This window comes from Argentina silus (genome assembly GCF_951799395.1).
Source record: "Argentina silus genome assembly, chromosome: 18".
NCBI classification, from domain to species: domain Eukaryota; kingdom Metazoa; phylum Chordata; class Actinopteri; order Argentiniformes; family Argentinidae; genus Argentina; species Argentina silus.
This window is the reverse complement of record NC_139672.1, coordinates 3411802-3429216: the sequence shown is the minus strand read 5'-3', so window position 1 is coordinate 3429216 and position 17415 is coordinate 3411802. Positions and strand designations below refer to the sequence as shown.

At 44.7% G+C, this 17415-nt stretch overlaps 1 protein-coding gene across 1 annotated transcript; it reads right to left on the bottom strand.

Moving 5' to 3' along the window:
• Positions 1–1023: 1023 nt before the first annotated feature.
• LOC310818878 (uncharacterized protein) lies at positions 1024–17069 on the bottom strand. The gene is made up of 49 exons (XM_083689955.1): positions 16950–17069; positions 16305–16362; positions 15973–16014; positions 15768–15842; positions 15375–15434; positions 15164–15244; positions 14959–15018; positions 14766–14828; positions 14572–14637; positions 14385–14456; positions 14186–14236; positions 13727–13816; positions 13398–13469; positions 12905–12961; positions 12603–12674; positions 12379–12447; positions 12200–12271; positions 11724–11792; positions 11532–11606; positions 11278–11343; positions 11112–11183; positions 10852–10920; positions 10598–10672; positions 10324–10392; positions 10001–10072; positions 9740–9808; positions 9528–9602; positions 9246–9314; positions 8923–8994; positions 8613–8681; positions 8410–8481; positions 7931–7978; positions 7747–7821; positions 7585–7662; positions 7398–7469; positions 7217–7288; positions 6898–6969; positions 6586–6654; positions 6173–6244; positions 6007–6063; positions 5708–5782; positions 5437–5499; positions 5093–5155; positions 4900–4974; positions 4682–4721; positions 4489–4540; positions 3826–4240; positions 2344–3726; positions 1024–2121 (listed from the first exon to the last, which is right to left on the bottom strand). Exons 2-49 carry the CDS (start codon positions 16353–16355, stop codon positions 1708–1710), a joined length of 5241 nt encoding a protein of 1746 aa, XP_083546081.1. The 5' UTR covers positions 16356–16362; positions 16950–17069; the 3' UTR covers positions 1024–1707.
• Between the last annotated feature and the right edge of the window lie 346 nt (positions 17070–17415).

Below are 17415 nucleotides of genomic sequence, written 5' to 3'. Positions count from 1 at the left end.
TTTGATCAAACTACAACCATTGGACAACCAGAAGAAGGCCTTGGTTGTTTCATGACCTGTAATTGAATCGAGGGGACACCATATGTACCAGAGCCGGATTGGCTGGGTTAGGGTTAGGGGAGGTACGTACCAGAGCCGGATTGGCTGGGTTAGGGTTAGGGGAGGTACGTACCGGAGCTGGATTGGCTGTTTTAGGGTTAGGGGAAGTACATACCAGAGCCGGATTGGCTGGGTTAGGGTTTGGGTAGGTATGGACTGGAGCTGGATTGGCTGGGTTAGGGTTAGGGGAAGTACGTACTGGAGCTGGATTGGCTGGGTTAGGGTTAGGGGAAGTACGTACCAGAGCCGGATTGGCTGGGTTAGGGTTTGGGTAGGTATGGACTGGAGCTGGATCAGCTGGGTTAGGGTTTAGGGTACGGTTTTGAAATGTTTTCTCATTGTGAGGTCCTGGTATTAAATGTTTTACATACACACAAAACAATTTGTTGAGATATGGCTAATCAATATACTGTAAGCTAGGCTGGTCGCGTGGTGCCACCTGCTAGTCATCTATTTTTATTGCAGCTTTGAGGATACGATCAGTTACATGTAGATCAAACTGGGCTTGAGTGAATATATTGATTTGATTAGCTGTAACAACATCTCTATGTTGCTGAAATCAGACTAGTTCAAACAAATAAACAAACAAACAAACAAATAATAATTTGCCATGCAATCAACTTGTCAATCAATGTGGCTTTGTTTTTGCACACACCTTCAGAGGTTAAAAATTTGAAAAGCTTCAGACATGCCACAGCCAGAAGATAAAAGCCAGAGGTGAAATTAATGACACCGAACCGAAGAAGAGGAGATGGTATCAGAACCCTCGAGTCTGGCTTGCTAATTAATACATGTAATGAGGGAGAGAGTCTCTGTGACCCAACCCCCAAACGCTACAAATCTCTGTTGCCCCAGAGTGGCGTACTGTATCTGTCAAACTAAATTAAAACACCTCCACAAAACAGAGAAATATTGTATAGTGTATCTGGCTGATAAAAGTCAGTGCTTTATAAATGTTTTTAATCAGAAACCAACATCTTGAAAAGGTAATCATGAGTTACAAAACATGATAATATATTACAAAACAAAACAGAAAGATCATAACTTCAAGTAACAGGGTGAACTAAATTCCAGTAACCATAAAATACAGAAGAATCCATTTGATGGCACAAATTCCATAAAACACTTGTATATAAATACATCACATCTTAAATCCAGCATTTTGAATAATGTCATGACATTTCTGAGTTAGCTAAACAGAAGTATTAGACATTGTACGAGTGGTAATGGAAAACATTGAGAGGGAAAAAGACCCTGAGTTTACAAACATGATCAGCAGGAGTTATCCTGTAATAAAGTGCATTGAGTGTGACTCTCCTTATAGAATAAGACAAACTGAACCTGTCTGTGTCAATTGGTGATAGGCTTTTGTAATCACATAGAATTTCATACAACCTCTAAAGGCAGCAATGAACTTGTCATTAAAATAGAAGGGAAAAAAAATCTATGAAAGTCAATGTGGAGTATCATTGCTCAAGCTTTAAGGAGAAGCAATATGGCTTTAACTCAACGTGACACCGCAGAAATAGAATAAATAAAAACCAACCACCATGTAAATCCCTGTAAACACCTCATCAAATGTTCAGCTAATAATGCATTAAGTTACATTTAAATATTTAGTCCATCGTCGTAGACCATTGCCCTGGAGCGAGGACGAGAGCCTCTACGTGTAGGATCCTGCTCTCTATCACTCCCTCTCCTGTCCCCTTCCCTCTGGTACACCTCTCCCTCTTCTTTTTTCATCCCCCTCTCCCCACTACTTTCAAATTGTCTCCTCATGTTCTCAATCTTACTCCCTCGCTTTTCCTCTCCTCCTTCCCTCTTGCTACCCCACTCCCTGTCTACTTTTTCCCTCCGTGTGACTCCCTCCACCTCTCCCCTCCTTCTCGCCTCCACCTCCTCTTTCTGATTCCCCTTCTCCATTTCTCTCTTTGAGTCCATTCTGTACTTATCTTTACTGCTTCTCTCCATCTCTGCTCTCCAGTTCCTTTCCCCCCTTTCTGCCTTACTTCCCCTCTCTGTCTTACTCCCCCTCTCAAACTCCCCCCTCTCTGTCTTACTCCCCCTCTCTGCCTTACTTCCCCTCTCTGCCTTACTCCCCCTCTCAAACTCCCCCCTCTCTGTCTTACTCCCCCTCTCTGCCTTACTCCCCATCTCTACCTCGCCCCTCTCTGTCTTACTCCCCCTCTCAAACTCCCCCCTCTCTGTCTTACTCCCCCTCTCTGCCTTACTCCCCATCTCTACCTCGCCCCTCTCTGTCTTACTCCCCCTCTCTACCTCCCCCCTTTCTGCCTTACTCCCCATCTCTACCTCGCCCCTCTCTGTCTTACTCCCCCTCTCTACCTCCCCCCTTTCTGCCTTACTCCCCATCTCTACCACCCCCCTCTCTGTCTTACTCCCCTCCATCTCAGCTGTTGCTGTTTGACCTCTTCTCTCCAGGTTTCTACTGCCTCCTCTCCCCTGAGACATCACTATTTTGTCATCCTGACTGCCCCTCTCCCTCTTCCCCTCCATCTGCTCTTTACCACTCTTGCTGCCATGTCTGCTTGAGCTCCCTCTCTCCACCTCTTCTGTCTTATTCTCCCGTTCTGCTACTCTTTTTTCCTTCACTCGTTCACTCTTCCCCTTTTCTTTTTCATTCCAAATCCCTCTCTTTGAATCACCTCCTGTGCTACCGTTTCCTCTATCCGCTTCCTCCTCAGTCTTACTCCGCTGAGCAATCTCTTTTCCCTTTTCTTCTGTCTTCTCATTGTTACCACTTCTGTCTTTTACCTTCTCTCTCTTGCTCTCCATCTTTTCTCTTTCATGTGTGGGTGAACACTCCACTTCTTTCTCATTCTTCTTCCCTCTCTCAGGCCTCTCTTTTCTATCCTCTTTGCCACTTTTCTTACCTTTTTCACTCTTCCCCTCTTTCTCCACCTCCTTTTTCTCTGTCTCACCCAACTTCGCCAACTCTACTGTCTCACTTTCTTCCCCCACTTTCTCCTCTTCTCCTTTCTCCATTTTGCTATCCCCTTCTTTTTCCTTCCCCTCAGTCTTACCCGCTTTCTCCTCTGCCTCCTTCTTGCGCTTTTCCTCCTTCTGTTCCTCTTGGACCTTCTTGTCCAGCTTCTCCTCCAACTGGTCCAGCTCTTGCTCCAGCTGGGCCAGTTTGACTGGGTCAGACTCCAGCTCATCATCCACCTCCACCTCCACCTCCTCCTCCTCCTCGTACTCTTCCAGTTCGATCCCGTCCATGGTCTTCTGGAGCTGGGTCTTCACCTTGTTTATCTCCAGCAGCCCGTCCTGAAGGTCCTTGCACACCTCCCGGATCTTGGTGGCGAACTTGGTCTTGGCACCTTTGCGCAGCTCGTGGGAGTCCTTGGCAAGGAAGAAGACGTCGAGGGCGAGGAAGAGGGCGGACATGACGCCGGTGGTGACGCTGATGGCCTGGGCAGCTTTGGCAGCCCCTCCGGCCGCACCCAGAACCTGCACGGTGCTGATGAGCTTGTCTGTGTTGATCATCAGGGCCTTGCCAGCGCGACCCCCCTCCTTCATCACGTGCTTGATGTTGTGGTTCAGAGCCTTCTTGGCAGCGCTCTCAGAGTACTTCTCAAAGTCCCACCCCTGCAGAGTGTCCATTCCTTCCTATAGGGACACACACAGAGAGAGAATATGTGAGGGAGGGAGGGTGTGTGTGTGTGGGTGTGGGTGTGTGTGCGTGTGTGTGTGAGAAGAATTGCCCACCTGCACAAACTCAAGGCACTCCCTGATGTCCTTAATCTCATCCTGGTAACCCTGAATCATCTTCTCCACTTTCTTGCGGTCCATGTTGGAATGCACTGTGTCCGTGATGTTGGCCGTCGCCGAGGCGATGCTGCCCGCCGTCGCCACACTGATGCCCACTGCTGTGACGATAATGGACGCTCCGAAGGTGAAGGGGGCGAGGATCAGACCTGTGATGGTAGCCACACTGCCCACTACGCTGGCCACGCCTCCCCCTACGGCGGCCGTCACCGTCCTCTTGTGGAACTGGTCGGCCGCGTCCGCCTGGGCAAGCAGCTCCAGGATTCGCTGCTGCAGAGACGCCCCCCGCTGGTTGAAGAGACGCACGAAGAGCCGCGCTGCCATGAACACACGGTCAGCTACCTGCTCCACCGCCCTGGGGGGGGGTTGGGGGGGGGGCGAGGGGAGAGAGAGAGAGAGAGAGAGAGAGAGACAGACAGAGAAAAAGATGGACAGAGATATATATAAAGAGAGAGAGAGAGAGATACATAGAAAGAGAGAGAGAGATACAGACAGAGAGAGAGTCAGCACCTGTTATTTGTTTTTTTTTATCAAAAATGGGTCTAAAGTGTGGAGTATCGAGATGACAGGGATGACAAAAAAAAAAAAAGGGGAGATGCTCACAGTTCCTCCTCATTCTCCTGGAAATTTGACGCTTCATTCCACTCCGGCCAATCTGGAAACCCACAATAACAAGGACGTTATCCTCACATTTGACAAATACAGAAGGACAGCAAGACCAGATGGATCACACTGCCAAATGAATATGTGCATTCTCATATTCCCCTCCTCTTCAATACACAGTGTGCAGACCCACCTTCCACTGTCCTCCACCAGTCCATCAGGCCGTCACTCTCCTGGAACAGAGAGATGAAACTTAAATGAACATTATCTCAGAGAGAGAGAGAGAGAGAGTTTATATGAGAGAGAGAGAATTTATATGAGAGTGAGAGAATTTATATGAGAGAGAGAGAGTTTATATGAGAGAGAGAGAGTTTATATGAGAGAGAGAGAGAGTTTGAGAGGTACACACACCTCTTCAGACTCCAGAGGGTTTCCCTCAGTGGGGTAAGCCACCATCTCGGCAGGCTGAATCTCCACTGTGCTCTCCTGGAACAAAGATACATGTACATCTTATTGTCTGTGAGAGACACTGCCATAGACTACCGGACACAGGCAACACATATACAAGAATAACAATGACATCCACCCATGTCCTTGAGTTGACCTGCAATGGAGACAGATCCTGCATCTCCACGGCTTCTTCAATGAGAGGTTCCCTGTCAAGGGCCTGTGGGGAAATCAGGGGAACAAGGTTATCCTTCAAATGTAGACATTGCTACTTTCCAGGAGACCACTATAGCACTATAGAGAGATAGAGTGTGTGTGTGTGTGTGTGTGTGTGTGGTATAGTACAGGTGAGAGGACGAAGGAGGGAGGTGAGGTACAGCTGATTAGGAGAGGAAGAGACAAGGGACCCAAGGAGAGGGAGAGAGGGAGAGGTGGAGGGAGGGATGTGAAGCAAGGGACTGAAGGGAAGGTGATGAGAAACGTAAAAAAGAATAGCAATACCTCAGTAGCTGAGGTACGCTTGGGAATCCTGGGGAGAGTTGTTTTCACTCTGAACGACACCACCTGAGAAACAACATGGATTGAATCAACACTGAAGATCATGACCTTTGAACTGTGACCAACAAAATCAGAACCCTAGTGAAATATAACCTCAACTGAGAGAGCGTCCATCTGAAAGTTCACCTAGTCTAAAGTCTAACGTGAGTCCATCCACAAACATAGTAAGTTATGGTTGATTTATTGCTTATAATTGAAGTGACTGAGGGCTCACCCGTCTCTTCTTTTTGATGGTCCTCCTCCGCCTCAGCTGACCTCTGCCCTCAGGTGGCTCTGTGTCCATTCTGTCCTGAAACAGACAGTCAAAACAGGTGTAAAACCAGGTGTAAACAACAACAACAACAACTGATGTTCGCTGTGCTCCATGAGGTAGAAACTACCGCGTGTTTGATTCCATTCCTCATTCCATTCCATGCATTACAATGAGCCCTGTCCTCCGATTTCTACCTCCACCAACCTCCCCTGGTGTTCACGCTACATGTCAGCCTCCCCTTGTGTTCATGCTACATTTACCTGTTCAACAGGTCTGGGGGTTCTTCTGAAGATTCCACCGAGCACTCCTTTCTTCTCCTGCATCATAAAGATACACACATCACAAATAGGTGGGTTCATAAAGTGATAATGATGATGATGATGATGGAGGAAGGTGACCGGAATAGGGATAATGTACAAGACTCACTTTGGCAGTGGTTGTAGTTTCAGACAGACTATCGTTGCTGGCTGAGAGCTCACTGTGTGCAGAAAGATTGTCCTAAAGGGAAGAGACAGTCCTCACAATGATGACACCTGCATTTTGGTACTGATCTGAATCATCATAAACACACCTGTAATGATGACAAATGTTTGACCAAATATGCTGTTCAGGGGAGGCTGGTGGAGGTAGAAATCTGAGGACCTGGTATCAAACACTGATTTCTACCTCCAGCAGCAACCAACTGGTGCTTGTCTAAAACAACATACAGTATTGTGTATATTACACAGTACGTCTACAGCATGTGGTCCTCCTCTTAAAATCAGGTACATACATTTAGTTAAAAGAAATGAGTATAGCCTACATTTCAGTATAGTTCATATCTTAACCTATATGTCTACCTCAGCTGTGGTGTTGTCTGCAAGGCTGCCAGTGCTGGCAGAGAGCTTCCTGTTCTCAGTGAGAGGGTCCTGGCAAATGTTAGACCTCAGAGTTATCAGAAACATTAAATACAGTTGACAGCACACTACTACTATAGATACCATGCATAGCATTAAGGAGGCAGGTGGAGGCAGAAATCGGAGGGTGGGCTTATTGCAATGCATGGAATGGAATTTGTTTGATTACCATTCCTCATTCCATTCCATGCATTACAATGAGCCCGTCCCCCTACAATTTCTACCTCCACCAGCCTCCATTGCAAACTGTGGTACCTTGACAGCAGTGGAGCGTTGAGCTGGCTTGGGAGACCTTCTGAACATGCCAGACAGTCCTCCTGTCTTCTCCTGAAGCAGATAAGAGGAAGTGAATACACTGTAGAGAGCAGGGGAGGCTGGTGGAGGTAGAAATTGGAGGACGGGCTCATTGTAATGCAATGAGCAATGGTATCAAACCTGTGTGTCTGATACCATTCCTCAATCCATTCATTACAATGAGCCTGTCCTCCAATTTCTACCTCCACCAGCCTCCCATGGTAGAGAGACATCAGAAGCGAGAGACAGTGCAGTACCTGTAAATGTAAATGTAAAGTACCTTGGTGGAGTTGTTCTCTGACAGACTGTCATTACTGGCCGATAGATTCCTCGATATTAGGAGATTTGTGTCCTATTATTGAAAACAAAAACAGCCGTTTAAAGGAATAAAGCAGGGATATTTCACCATGTCCGTGATAGAAGACCAGAGTAAATCAGATACAGCTCTGATACAATATTACCTCCTCTGGTTGAACCCCTTCTGCAGGTTTAGAAGCTTTCTTGAACATTCCACTCAATATGCCTGCTTTCACCTGAAACACACAGACACAGTGTGGGAATGGTAACTTAAAAACACACTGTTTGGAAACGGCACCTTGCATAACATGCTATCTAAAGATAATTGTTTTACTCCTCAAACCAGCTCACCTTAGTGTTGGTGTTGATGTCGATGTCAGACAGACTGTCATTGCTGGCTGAGAGCTCACTGTGAACAGACAGATTATCCTGAAACAGAACAACGGCTGATGAGTGAAAATGATAAGAAGCAGAAGCAAAGACAGAATCTGCAGAGGCCGGAGACAGACTCACCTGTGCAGGTGTGTCAGCATCTCCAGACGCTTTCGGTTGTTTTCTGAGGAGTCCGCCGAACAGCCCTCCTTTCTCCTGACGGGAGATGACAGGTTATTTTAGAGTGGTTGTGAAAAACTTTTATAATCCCATTTACTGTAATTTACTGTAATCGTACAGTGAAGAGTGCTCGTCTCTGTCTCACCTTAGTGTTCTCAGAGAGACTGTTGTTGCTGGCTGAGGACTGCTTGTCCTGAGAGATGAGAAGAGGGTTAAATACTTATGCTTACTTATACTTAGTTATTATTTAATAAGTCACTCACACACTCACTGACATCATAACACATATGCACACACATTATCATCCATTGCAGACTCATCCCTCCACTGTAATTATCTGTACTGTCAACCTGTCATTGCCATTGTATATTGCCATTCGATTGCGTACATTGCTTCACCGCTGTTTATACTGCTTATATTGTTTATATTTTTTAGTACTTCTATTTTATTCTATCTTAAAACTTATTGTTGCACTACTCTGTGGCACTGTCACTTTTGCATTTCACTGTATACTTGTATTCACGTGACAAATAAAGAATCTTGAATCTTATGCTGATGTAAACAGACTGTGTGCAGGTTAGCCGACAATATACATTAGGTCAGGTAGGTGACCAACACGTTTACCTCTTCTGGTTGAGGGGTTCCAGCAGGGTTGGGAGACTTCTTGAACATTCCGCTGAATATGCCTCCTTTCTCCTGAAACACACATAGTGAGTGAATGTTAATACAGTAATTACACAGCACACCAACAGGATGTTATCAGAGGATCAAATCAGATCCTAACAGTGTTGCTGTGTGTGTTCATAACAGTCCAAAAAACTGCTCACCTTGGGGTTGTTGTTCTCAGACAGGCTGTCATTGCTGGCTGAGAGCTTACTGTGGACAGAGAGGTTGTCCTGGAACAAGATGACAGCTGACCAGTTAAACATGGAGGGCCGATTATACGGACACAGATTAAGGCAAATCCTGGACTAAATAGCACTTCCAATGATGAAGAACAATGGAAGAGGACTTTTAATCTAGGAGCAGGCGTAATCTGTGTCCTCTTACTGTAACTCTTACAGTAGAGTAGGTAACTACAGTAAAGAGACATGTGTGTTGATCTATAGGGGAGCACAATGATGCTAACATCCTTACCTCTTCTGGTTGAGAGCCTTCAGCAGGTTTTGGAGGCTTCTTGAACATCCCACCGAATAGACCTGCTTTCTCCTGAAACAGACAGAGACTGTTTAGCCACAAGACCATAGTGTTGCCACACTATATAATCTGGACACATATTGTGTTGACAATAATAATACCTGTCGACCAGGGGAGGCTAGTGGAGGTAGAAATCGGAGGACGGGCTCATTATAATGCATGGAACTGAATGAGCAGTGGTATCAAACATGTGCTTTACAAATGAGCCTATCCTCCGATTTCTACCTCCACCAGCCTCCACTGCTGTAGACACACCAGCTCACCTTAATGTTGTTGTTCTCAGACAGGCTGTCATTGCTGGCTGAGAGCTCACTGTGGACAGAGAGGTTGTCCTGGAACAAGACGATAGCAGACCAGTTAAACACGGAGGGCCGATTTTACGGACACAGATTAAGGCAAGTCCTGGACTAAATAGCACTTCCAATGATGAAGAACAATGGAAGAGGACTTTTAGTCTAGGAGCAGGCGTAATCTGTGTCCTCTGACAATACAGTAGGTAACTAAAGCAAAGAGACGTGTGTTGAACGAGGGGAACACAAACTCACCTGAGCAGGTGTGTCAGCATCTCCAGGTGCTTTGGGCGGTTTTTTGAGGAGTCCGCTGAACAGCCCCCCTTTCTCCTGACGGTACAGAACAGCTTCAATTGAATTGGTTGCAAATGATATTCTGAAGCTCGTTGTAAATGATTCATCGTGTCTTAGTGAAGGTGACCCAAAGTGGTTTTCCCAGAGTCTCAATGCAGTCATTTCTGACTCACCTTAGGTTTGTTGTTCTCAGAGAGACTGTCGTTGCTGTCTGAGAGCTCACTGTGTAGCGACCGCTTGTCCTGAGAAAGAAAAGACAAACCGTTCTAAACACAGAAACCTGTGGAAGATCTCAGACTTACTAACACTACACAGCACCACTTCCATAAGAACACTGCGAGTGGCTCATGTATTTGTGCAGGCCGAGGTAATGTATTAATCCCATGCTTGGGTAGAAGAGGGTATGAGTCATATTATGCTGCTAACATCCTTACCTCTTCTGGTTGAGAGCCTTCAGCAGGTTTTGGAGGCTTCTTGAACATCCCACCGAATAGACCTGCTTTCTCCTGAAACAGACAGAGACTGTTTAGCCACAAGACCATAGTGTTGCCACACCACATAATCTGGACACATATTGTGTTGACAATAATAATACCTGTCGACCAGCGGAGGCTGGTGGAGGTAGAAATCGGAGGACAGGCTCATTATAATGCATGGAACTGAATGAGCAATGGTATCAAACATGTGCTTTACAAATGAGCCTATCCTCCGATTTCTACCTCCACCAGCCTCCACTGCTGTAGACACACCAGCTCACCTTAATGTTGTTGTTCTCAGACAGGCTGTCATTGCTGGCTGAGAGCTCACTGTGGACAGAGAGGTTGTCCTGGAACAAGACGATAGCAGACCAGTTAAACACGGAGGGCCGGACACAGATTAAGGCAAATGCTGGACTAAATAGCACTTCCAATGATGAAGAACTATGGAAGAGGACTTTTAGTCTAGGAGCAGGCGTAATCTGTGTCCTCTGACAATACAGTAGGTAACTAAAGCAAAGAGACGTGTGTTGAACGAGGGGAACACAAACTCACCTGAGCAGGTGTGTCAGCATCTCCAGGTGCTTTGGCCGGTTTTTTGAGGAGTCCGCTGAACAGCCCCCCTTTCTCCTGACGGTACAGAACAGCTTCAATTGAATTGGTTGCAAATGATATTCTGAAGCTCGTTGTAAATGATTCATCGTGTCTTAGTGAAGGTGACCCAAAGTGTCACTGTGTGTGTGTGTTTCAGGAGAAAGGAGTTTTCCCAGAGTTTTTCCAGTCTCTCAATGCAGTCATTTCTGACTCACCTTAGGTTTGTTGTTCTCAGAGAGACTGTCATTGCTGTCTGAGAGCTCACTGTGCAATGATTGCTTGTCCTGAGAGACAAGAGGAAATGGTTAATCCATTATCTAACCTGTAAGACATCATCTAAGGATCCACCACCAGCCTCCCCTGAGTTACCAATCTGGCTGAACAAGTAAAGGACAGACACAAGGAAAGGAAGTAAGAAATACTGTAATTAGCCTGATCCAAGCCAAGTATGTTTCCAGTAGCAAAGCTACCATACCTCTTCCGGTTTGGTGTCCTCAGAAGGCTTAGGAGACTTCCTGAACATTCCACTGAACATGTGTCTTTTGTCCTGAAACACAAGAGTTCACATTTACGGAACTGCGGAGACCATTTTGTAACAGAGACACATGGGCGGATGAATAGAACAATCCAGACTGACTCACCTTGCTGCAGGTGTCAGACAGGCTGTCATTGCTGGCTGAGAGCTCACTGTGTAATGATTGGTTGTCCTGGGACAGAAATGGAGAGACTCTAGAAATGACATACTCTTGGCTTAAAACTGTTATTTATGAGGAATACAATTGGCTATCATTCTGTTCATACAGTCATTATGAAATGATGTAGTGAGGCTGACAGATTGGCATGTATGTTGGGAAGAGACTGTCATATGGTAACCTAGAAGAAACTAAAAACTCACCTGTGCAGGTGTGTTCTCCTCTCCAGGCGGTTTGGGAGATTTTCTCAGGATCCCACTGAAAAACCCTCCCTTCTCCTAACAGATTGAGACAAATGTACAGAGGTTTTATATATCGCCTTTATGATCATATTAATTTGATTATTATTATAATTATATTACTGCAAAGCTGAGTGGTTCTCAATTAGGGCTCACCTTAGTATTATTGTTGTCAGTCAGACTGTCGTTGCTGGCTGAGAGATCACTGTGTAATGACTGCTTGTCCTGAGACAAGAGGAACAAGTTTAATACAAATATCAGGATACACAGAGGCCAGAATACCTGCTCTGTGACACTGTTTCAACAGAAGCACATTCATCAATCAACACATTCATCAAACCAACATGTTAACCTCACACACTTCACACTCAATCAAGCTCAACTGACAGATGAAATAACCTCCTATTTGTCCCTAATTTTCCTAATGGCAGATTAATAAAAAGAATATGCATATTCCAACCACTGCAGGTGCAGTGTTTGGAATTTAGAGTAGTGGAGGCTGGTAGAGGTAGAAATCGGAGGATGGGAACACACGTATTTGAAACCATTCCTCATTCTGTTCCGTTCATTACAATGAGCCTGTCCTCCGATTTCTACCTCCACCAGCTTCCCCTGATGTAGAGTTACTTCACCTCTTCTGGCTGAGAGGCTTCAACAGTTCTGGGAGACTTCTTGAACATTCCGCTGAATATACCTCCTTTCTCCTGAAACACACACACACACACACACAGTGACAGTTTAAACAGGAAGTTCCTGTATCAAACGATCAAATCAGCTGGGAGTTCATAACAGTCCACACACACCAGCTCACCTTAGCGCTGGCGTTGTCAGACAGGCTGTCATTGCTGGCAGAGAGCTCAGCGTGAGCAGAGAGGTTGTCCTGGAACAGTGAATCAATACATCCATAAAACAAAACAGGAAACAGGAAACAGGAGTGGACAACTTGGGAATCTTTATTGACTTTACCACAGACCTATCTTGGGCTGTCTGCTGCTGAGGTCACGAAAGATGAAGTCAGTAAAAAAACACACTCACCTGTGCAGGTGTCTCATCTTCAGTAGGTTTTGGGGGCTTTCTTAGGATTCCACTATAGAGCCCTCCCTTCTCCTGTTGTTAGAACAGTAATGCAGTTACATGTATGCCCCTTCTGCACCTTTCAATGAAGAGTGTTTGTTGAATATCTTTGAACTTAACAACACTGCTCTCATCAACAAAGTACTGCACTGACATGTAATGACATTGTGAACAATAGTTTACAAGAAAGACAGAGGGGTAGGGATATATATATATATATATATATTAAAAAAATACATTTCCTGATGTATTTTATGCAATACCTGAGTTTGTTCAGTAGCCTTCTCTGTCTCCTCATGCTCACTGACCACTGTGCTGACCTAGGATCAAATAAAACAATGACATCAGCAGTCTGGAACATTGTATCAACATAATAGACAAATTACTGTAGCGCGCCCACAGGGGTGGAACGAGCTTCCCACTGTTGTCAGGACTGCAGAGTCACTTCCTATCTTCCGCCGTAGACTGAAGACCATCCTGACTGTCCCTCCTAAATACCTCTTTGCCCCCCACTATACCTCTGTACAGTTCCTCTACTGTCAATAATAAAACTTTTATTTTTTTATTTTTTTAAATCCTTCTTTCTTCTAGCATTGTGACTGTCAATGGCACCTGGTCCTAGCATAGATTTTTGCTTATGATGACTGATGTATAGATGATTCATTTACTTTAGACAAATGTACTTGTTGTAAGTCGCTTCGGATAAAAGTGTCAAAAATTTTAATGTAAACGAGGCTGAGAAACTGTTACAGTTACCGTCAGTGAAGGAGTGGAGACTTTTTCTTTGGCTGTTTTCCGGAATATTCCCGCCATCAGTCCTCCTTTGTCCTGAGAGAGCGAAAAATGTTGAGACACTTTTTCTATTTAATAACTGAAAACTCACTCTCACTCACGCTGTCTGATGTTGTCTGAAGAGTGTTACAATACAGTCTGCAGCTTGTGTATTCTATTGCATTTACAGTACTATTATGCCTGCCTGTGATGTGATGTATGAATAACATTTCCCTACAGACTAATAAAGCATTCGTTCATTCAATCTTTATACAAACTCAGTTGTTTGGTCTCGATATCTTTTACACTCTTACCTGTTTCTCCTGCTTGCTGTTCTCTCTGGTCTGCTCCTTGTCTGAGGTGGACTCTTCAGCGCTGGGGTCTGGCATGGGCACTGTGTTGGCCTAGAAGGACAGGGCTTAGGGATTAGCATAATACAGTACATAACCCCTATACGATAATCATCACAACCAACCACATTAGGAGGGAACATTTGTCTGACTACTACCACATGCTTAAATCACCAAAAGCACCACCTCACAGCAAGCAGTCTACAAATTAAACCTATCCATTTACCTAAATAACAACATTGACTTCTAAGCAATAGGGTCACCACCACTCATTCACAGAACGTAGGCCTACTCTCAAATAATCATGACCAGTTTCAGAGGAGGTACAGTACAACAGACACCAAATACATTGTTATCACCAAGACCACGAACACAGCCAACCACCACCAGCATCATCACCACCCTCACTACACACTCCAGTACCTGTGGGGAGGACCTGAACGGCTTGGCCTTCAACACTCCTTTCAGTTTACCCTGACAATCACAGTTTTAACGTTAAAACAGTGCATGCAGTGCACACACAGGCACAGAGACAGAGATAGACACACACTTGTTTGTTAACACACACACATACGCACGCACGCACCTGTTTGTTAACACACACTCACACACACACACGCACCGGTTTGTTATCAGTTGTCTGTTTCTCAGGGGTATCCACAGGCTTGTCCTTATCAGGGTCTGACACATAGCTCTGAGAGGGAACAGAAATGATCAGACCACAACAATAACAATAGAAGGAAGACTAGTGGTCAAACCAACAAGTATTGTTGCATCAACATCAAACAGGCACAGATGTGTCCACTTACAGTGAAGGTAGGGGTTTGCTCTTTTGGTGCTTTCCGAAACATTCCTCCCAAGACTCCTACTTTATCCTAAAAGAAATGGATAAAGAGCACCAAGTAGTGTATGAAATAAATAAATAGTGTATAGAAAATTAATAAATAAACAAAACTTCACAAACTGTTCTACAATGGAAGCCAAAGCCACCCAGTACACTAACCTGTCTGAAGTCCGTCTCATGTCTTGGTACCTCAGAGGCATCTGATGCCAACTCTCTAAAATCCTGAATAAGATCAAATGGTGAAGTTAGCGGTTTCTGCCAAGACGCCTCATTTGCATTGTTAAAAAACAAGACAGATGAACATCTAATTGTTTATATCTGTGTGTGTGTGTGTGTGTGTGTTTGTACGTACCTTTGTGTCCTCCACCTGAGTCCTCTTTCGACGGCTGTTCCTGACTGTATCACTCAGTTCCTGATATCAATACAGCACATTTACTGTTCCTTATCTTTAAGTAAACCTGTACAAGTCATTACAAGCTCCTATTGGCAGTAGGTAAGGAGAGGTAGTAGAGTAAAAAGATGCATTACGGTACGTATGGTGAGAGGACTGCACCAACCTTTTCAGTTGGTCTGGGAGGAACTACTGGAGTCTCTGCTGGTCTCCCTTTCGTCTCTCTCTGGATCAGGTTCCCATTGGCCTGACAGCAGCAGAAATAGTCACAGTGGGTTTTATTTCAAGCCACAGATGCACATGCTCAGTAGATAACACAATTCTACTGAAGAAGGACATTGCACATGCACACTCACAGGCATAACAAGATTGTTTACCTGGTTTTCTTCCATTGCAGTCCTCCTGACCCGAGTGGGTATGGCTAAATTGTTCAGTTCCTGATGAGAAAACTATTGTTAGGGCAGGAGTGCACATACTGTACACATATGTATGGCAAAGTTAGATTGAAGACTCTTCAGGCTATGACCTCTTCACCCCCACTACAAGTTTCTCTCCTGTCAATAATATTTATTTTTTATTTTTTCTTCTTGTGACTGCCTATGGCCCCTGGGCTGAGCATTGATTACTTTATCTTATGATGGATAGATGATTCACTTACTTAAACAAATGTATTTGTTGTAAGTCGCTTTGGATAAAGGCATCTGCTAAATGCCATAAATGTGAATGTAAGTTAAAAAATACTAAAACTTGTCATCTCAGCCTTGACCTACTGCATCAGATGCTCTGGGAGGACGTTCTGGAGGTGTTCTCTCTTTCCTCATGTTCTCAGGAACATTCCTGTTTAGCTGGAGACAATACACAGTTCCTCATTACTACACTGGCCTCTGCCAGCATGCACCCACACCACTTCCTGCAGTAAACACAAAAGCTGAACTCATGAAGAAGAGCCCCCTAATCAAAAGCGTATTAAAATACCTCATATGCAGGCTTTGGTGCAGGCTTTGGAGGGGGCTGAGGCTACACAGAGAGAGAGAGAGTGAGAGAGGGAGCGAGAGAGGCATGGGTGGGTTAGTTCATCTCAACTATGCAGCACTGACAGTAATCGGTGCTAAAATACAAATGTGTTTATGTTGCACATTTTGGCCATGGAGTGTTTCTGTGTAGTGAGCTGTTCAGATTGTTAAGACCTTATTGCAGTATAGACCTTCAACACAATTCATGAACAATGTGTTATGTGTTTCTTGTAAGCCTGCTGAGGGCTTGTTTGATGCTGTTGTGTAGGGTTAGGGTAGGTAGCCTTTGCTCACCTGCTTTGGTTTATTTCTCTTCACATCTGGCTTCACCATGCACTGCTCCATCCTACTGCTAGAAAAACAACAACACAGAAGGACATGCTCTTACACCGCACAGCTCTCATAGTTGTATCATAGTCTACAGTATTACACATTGCATTATACAATAGACTCCACTATAGATTAAGCTGTATGGAAAACATATTTTCTTCCTTAAAACTCCCATGCAGTATCCACCAAAACAAACAGCATGTCTGTTACGCGTCTGCGTAAACGCTCAGGTTTTGAAACTGACCATTCCAGACACCAAAGATGATCTCTCTTGTCAACACCGGAAAAGTCTGTGTCTACTCTCCAAAAACGAAATTTCAAACCCCACAACAACAGAGTAAGAGAAGTAACAAAAATAACACATAGAACTTCCGAAACGCTGTGAAATACCGTAATATGAATAGAAAGATGGGATGTACATTCCCAAAAGATTAAACCACACCCGCCCGCAGGCACATCTGTCTCGAGTTAAACCCACGCACCACGGCACATCCTTACAAAAAAACTAAACACGCCCTGCAAAACAGTAGGCTAACGCCAATCTTTCTCCGAGTGCTTTGCGTAACATTGCGCGTTTGGAACTAATAACAGATTTCAGCCAATACTTACGCGTAGGATAGGATCCAAATCCAAGAAAGTGGGATGGAAGCCCAAAACTCGTCAAAGTCCTTTCCTGCTTTTGTACCGTAATTACCTCTCTGGCTGCAGGCATGTGATGTGACACACGAAACCTTTTTGTCTTCCTTACCTCGGTTTCTAGGGCGTGGTTACCTCTTACCTGTAGACGAGTGGAACATCTGAGCTTGGTCACCTGTGAGACTCTGACTCATAGCTGACGTTTCATTGCCAGCAGAACAACAGATGATATCTCTGAGCCCTACTAAGCAAAACATGAAGTAAACAAAAGGTTAAACTAATATCTAGTGGGAATAGAATGGACAAACCATTAGTATGAATTCTTTGCATTCTGTAAACGTGTCATGGCTAGTTGCAGGGTCAGCACTAGACTAATGGATGAGAGACCACTTGAGAAAATCAAACCGCTATTGAGGATTATATTGTTGAACCAGCCGGT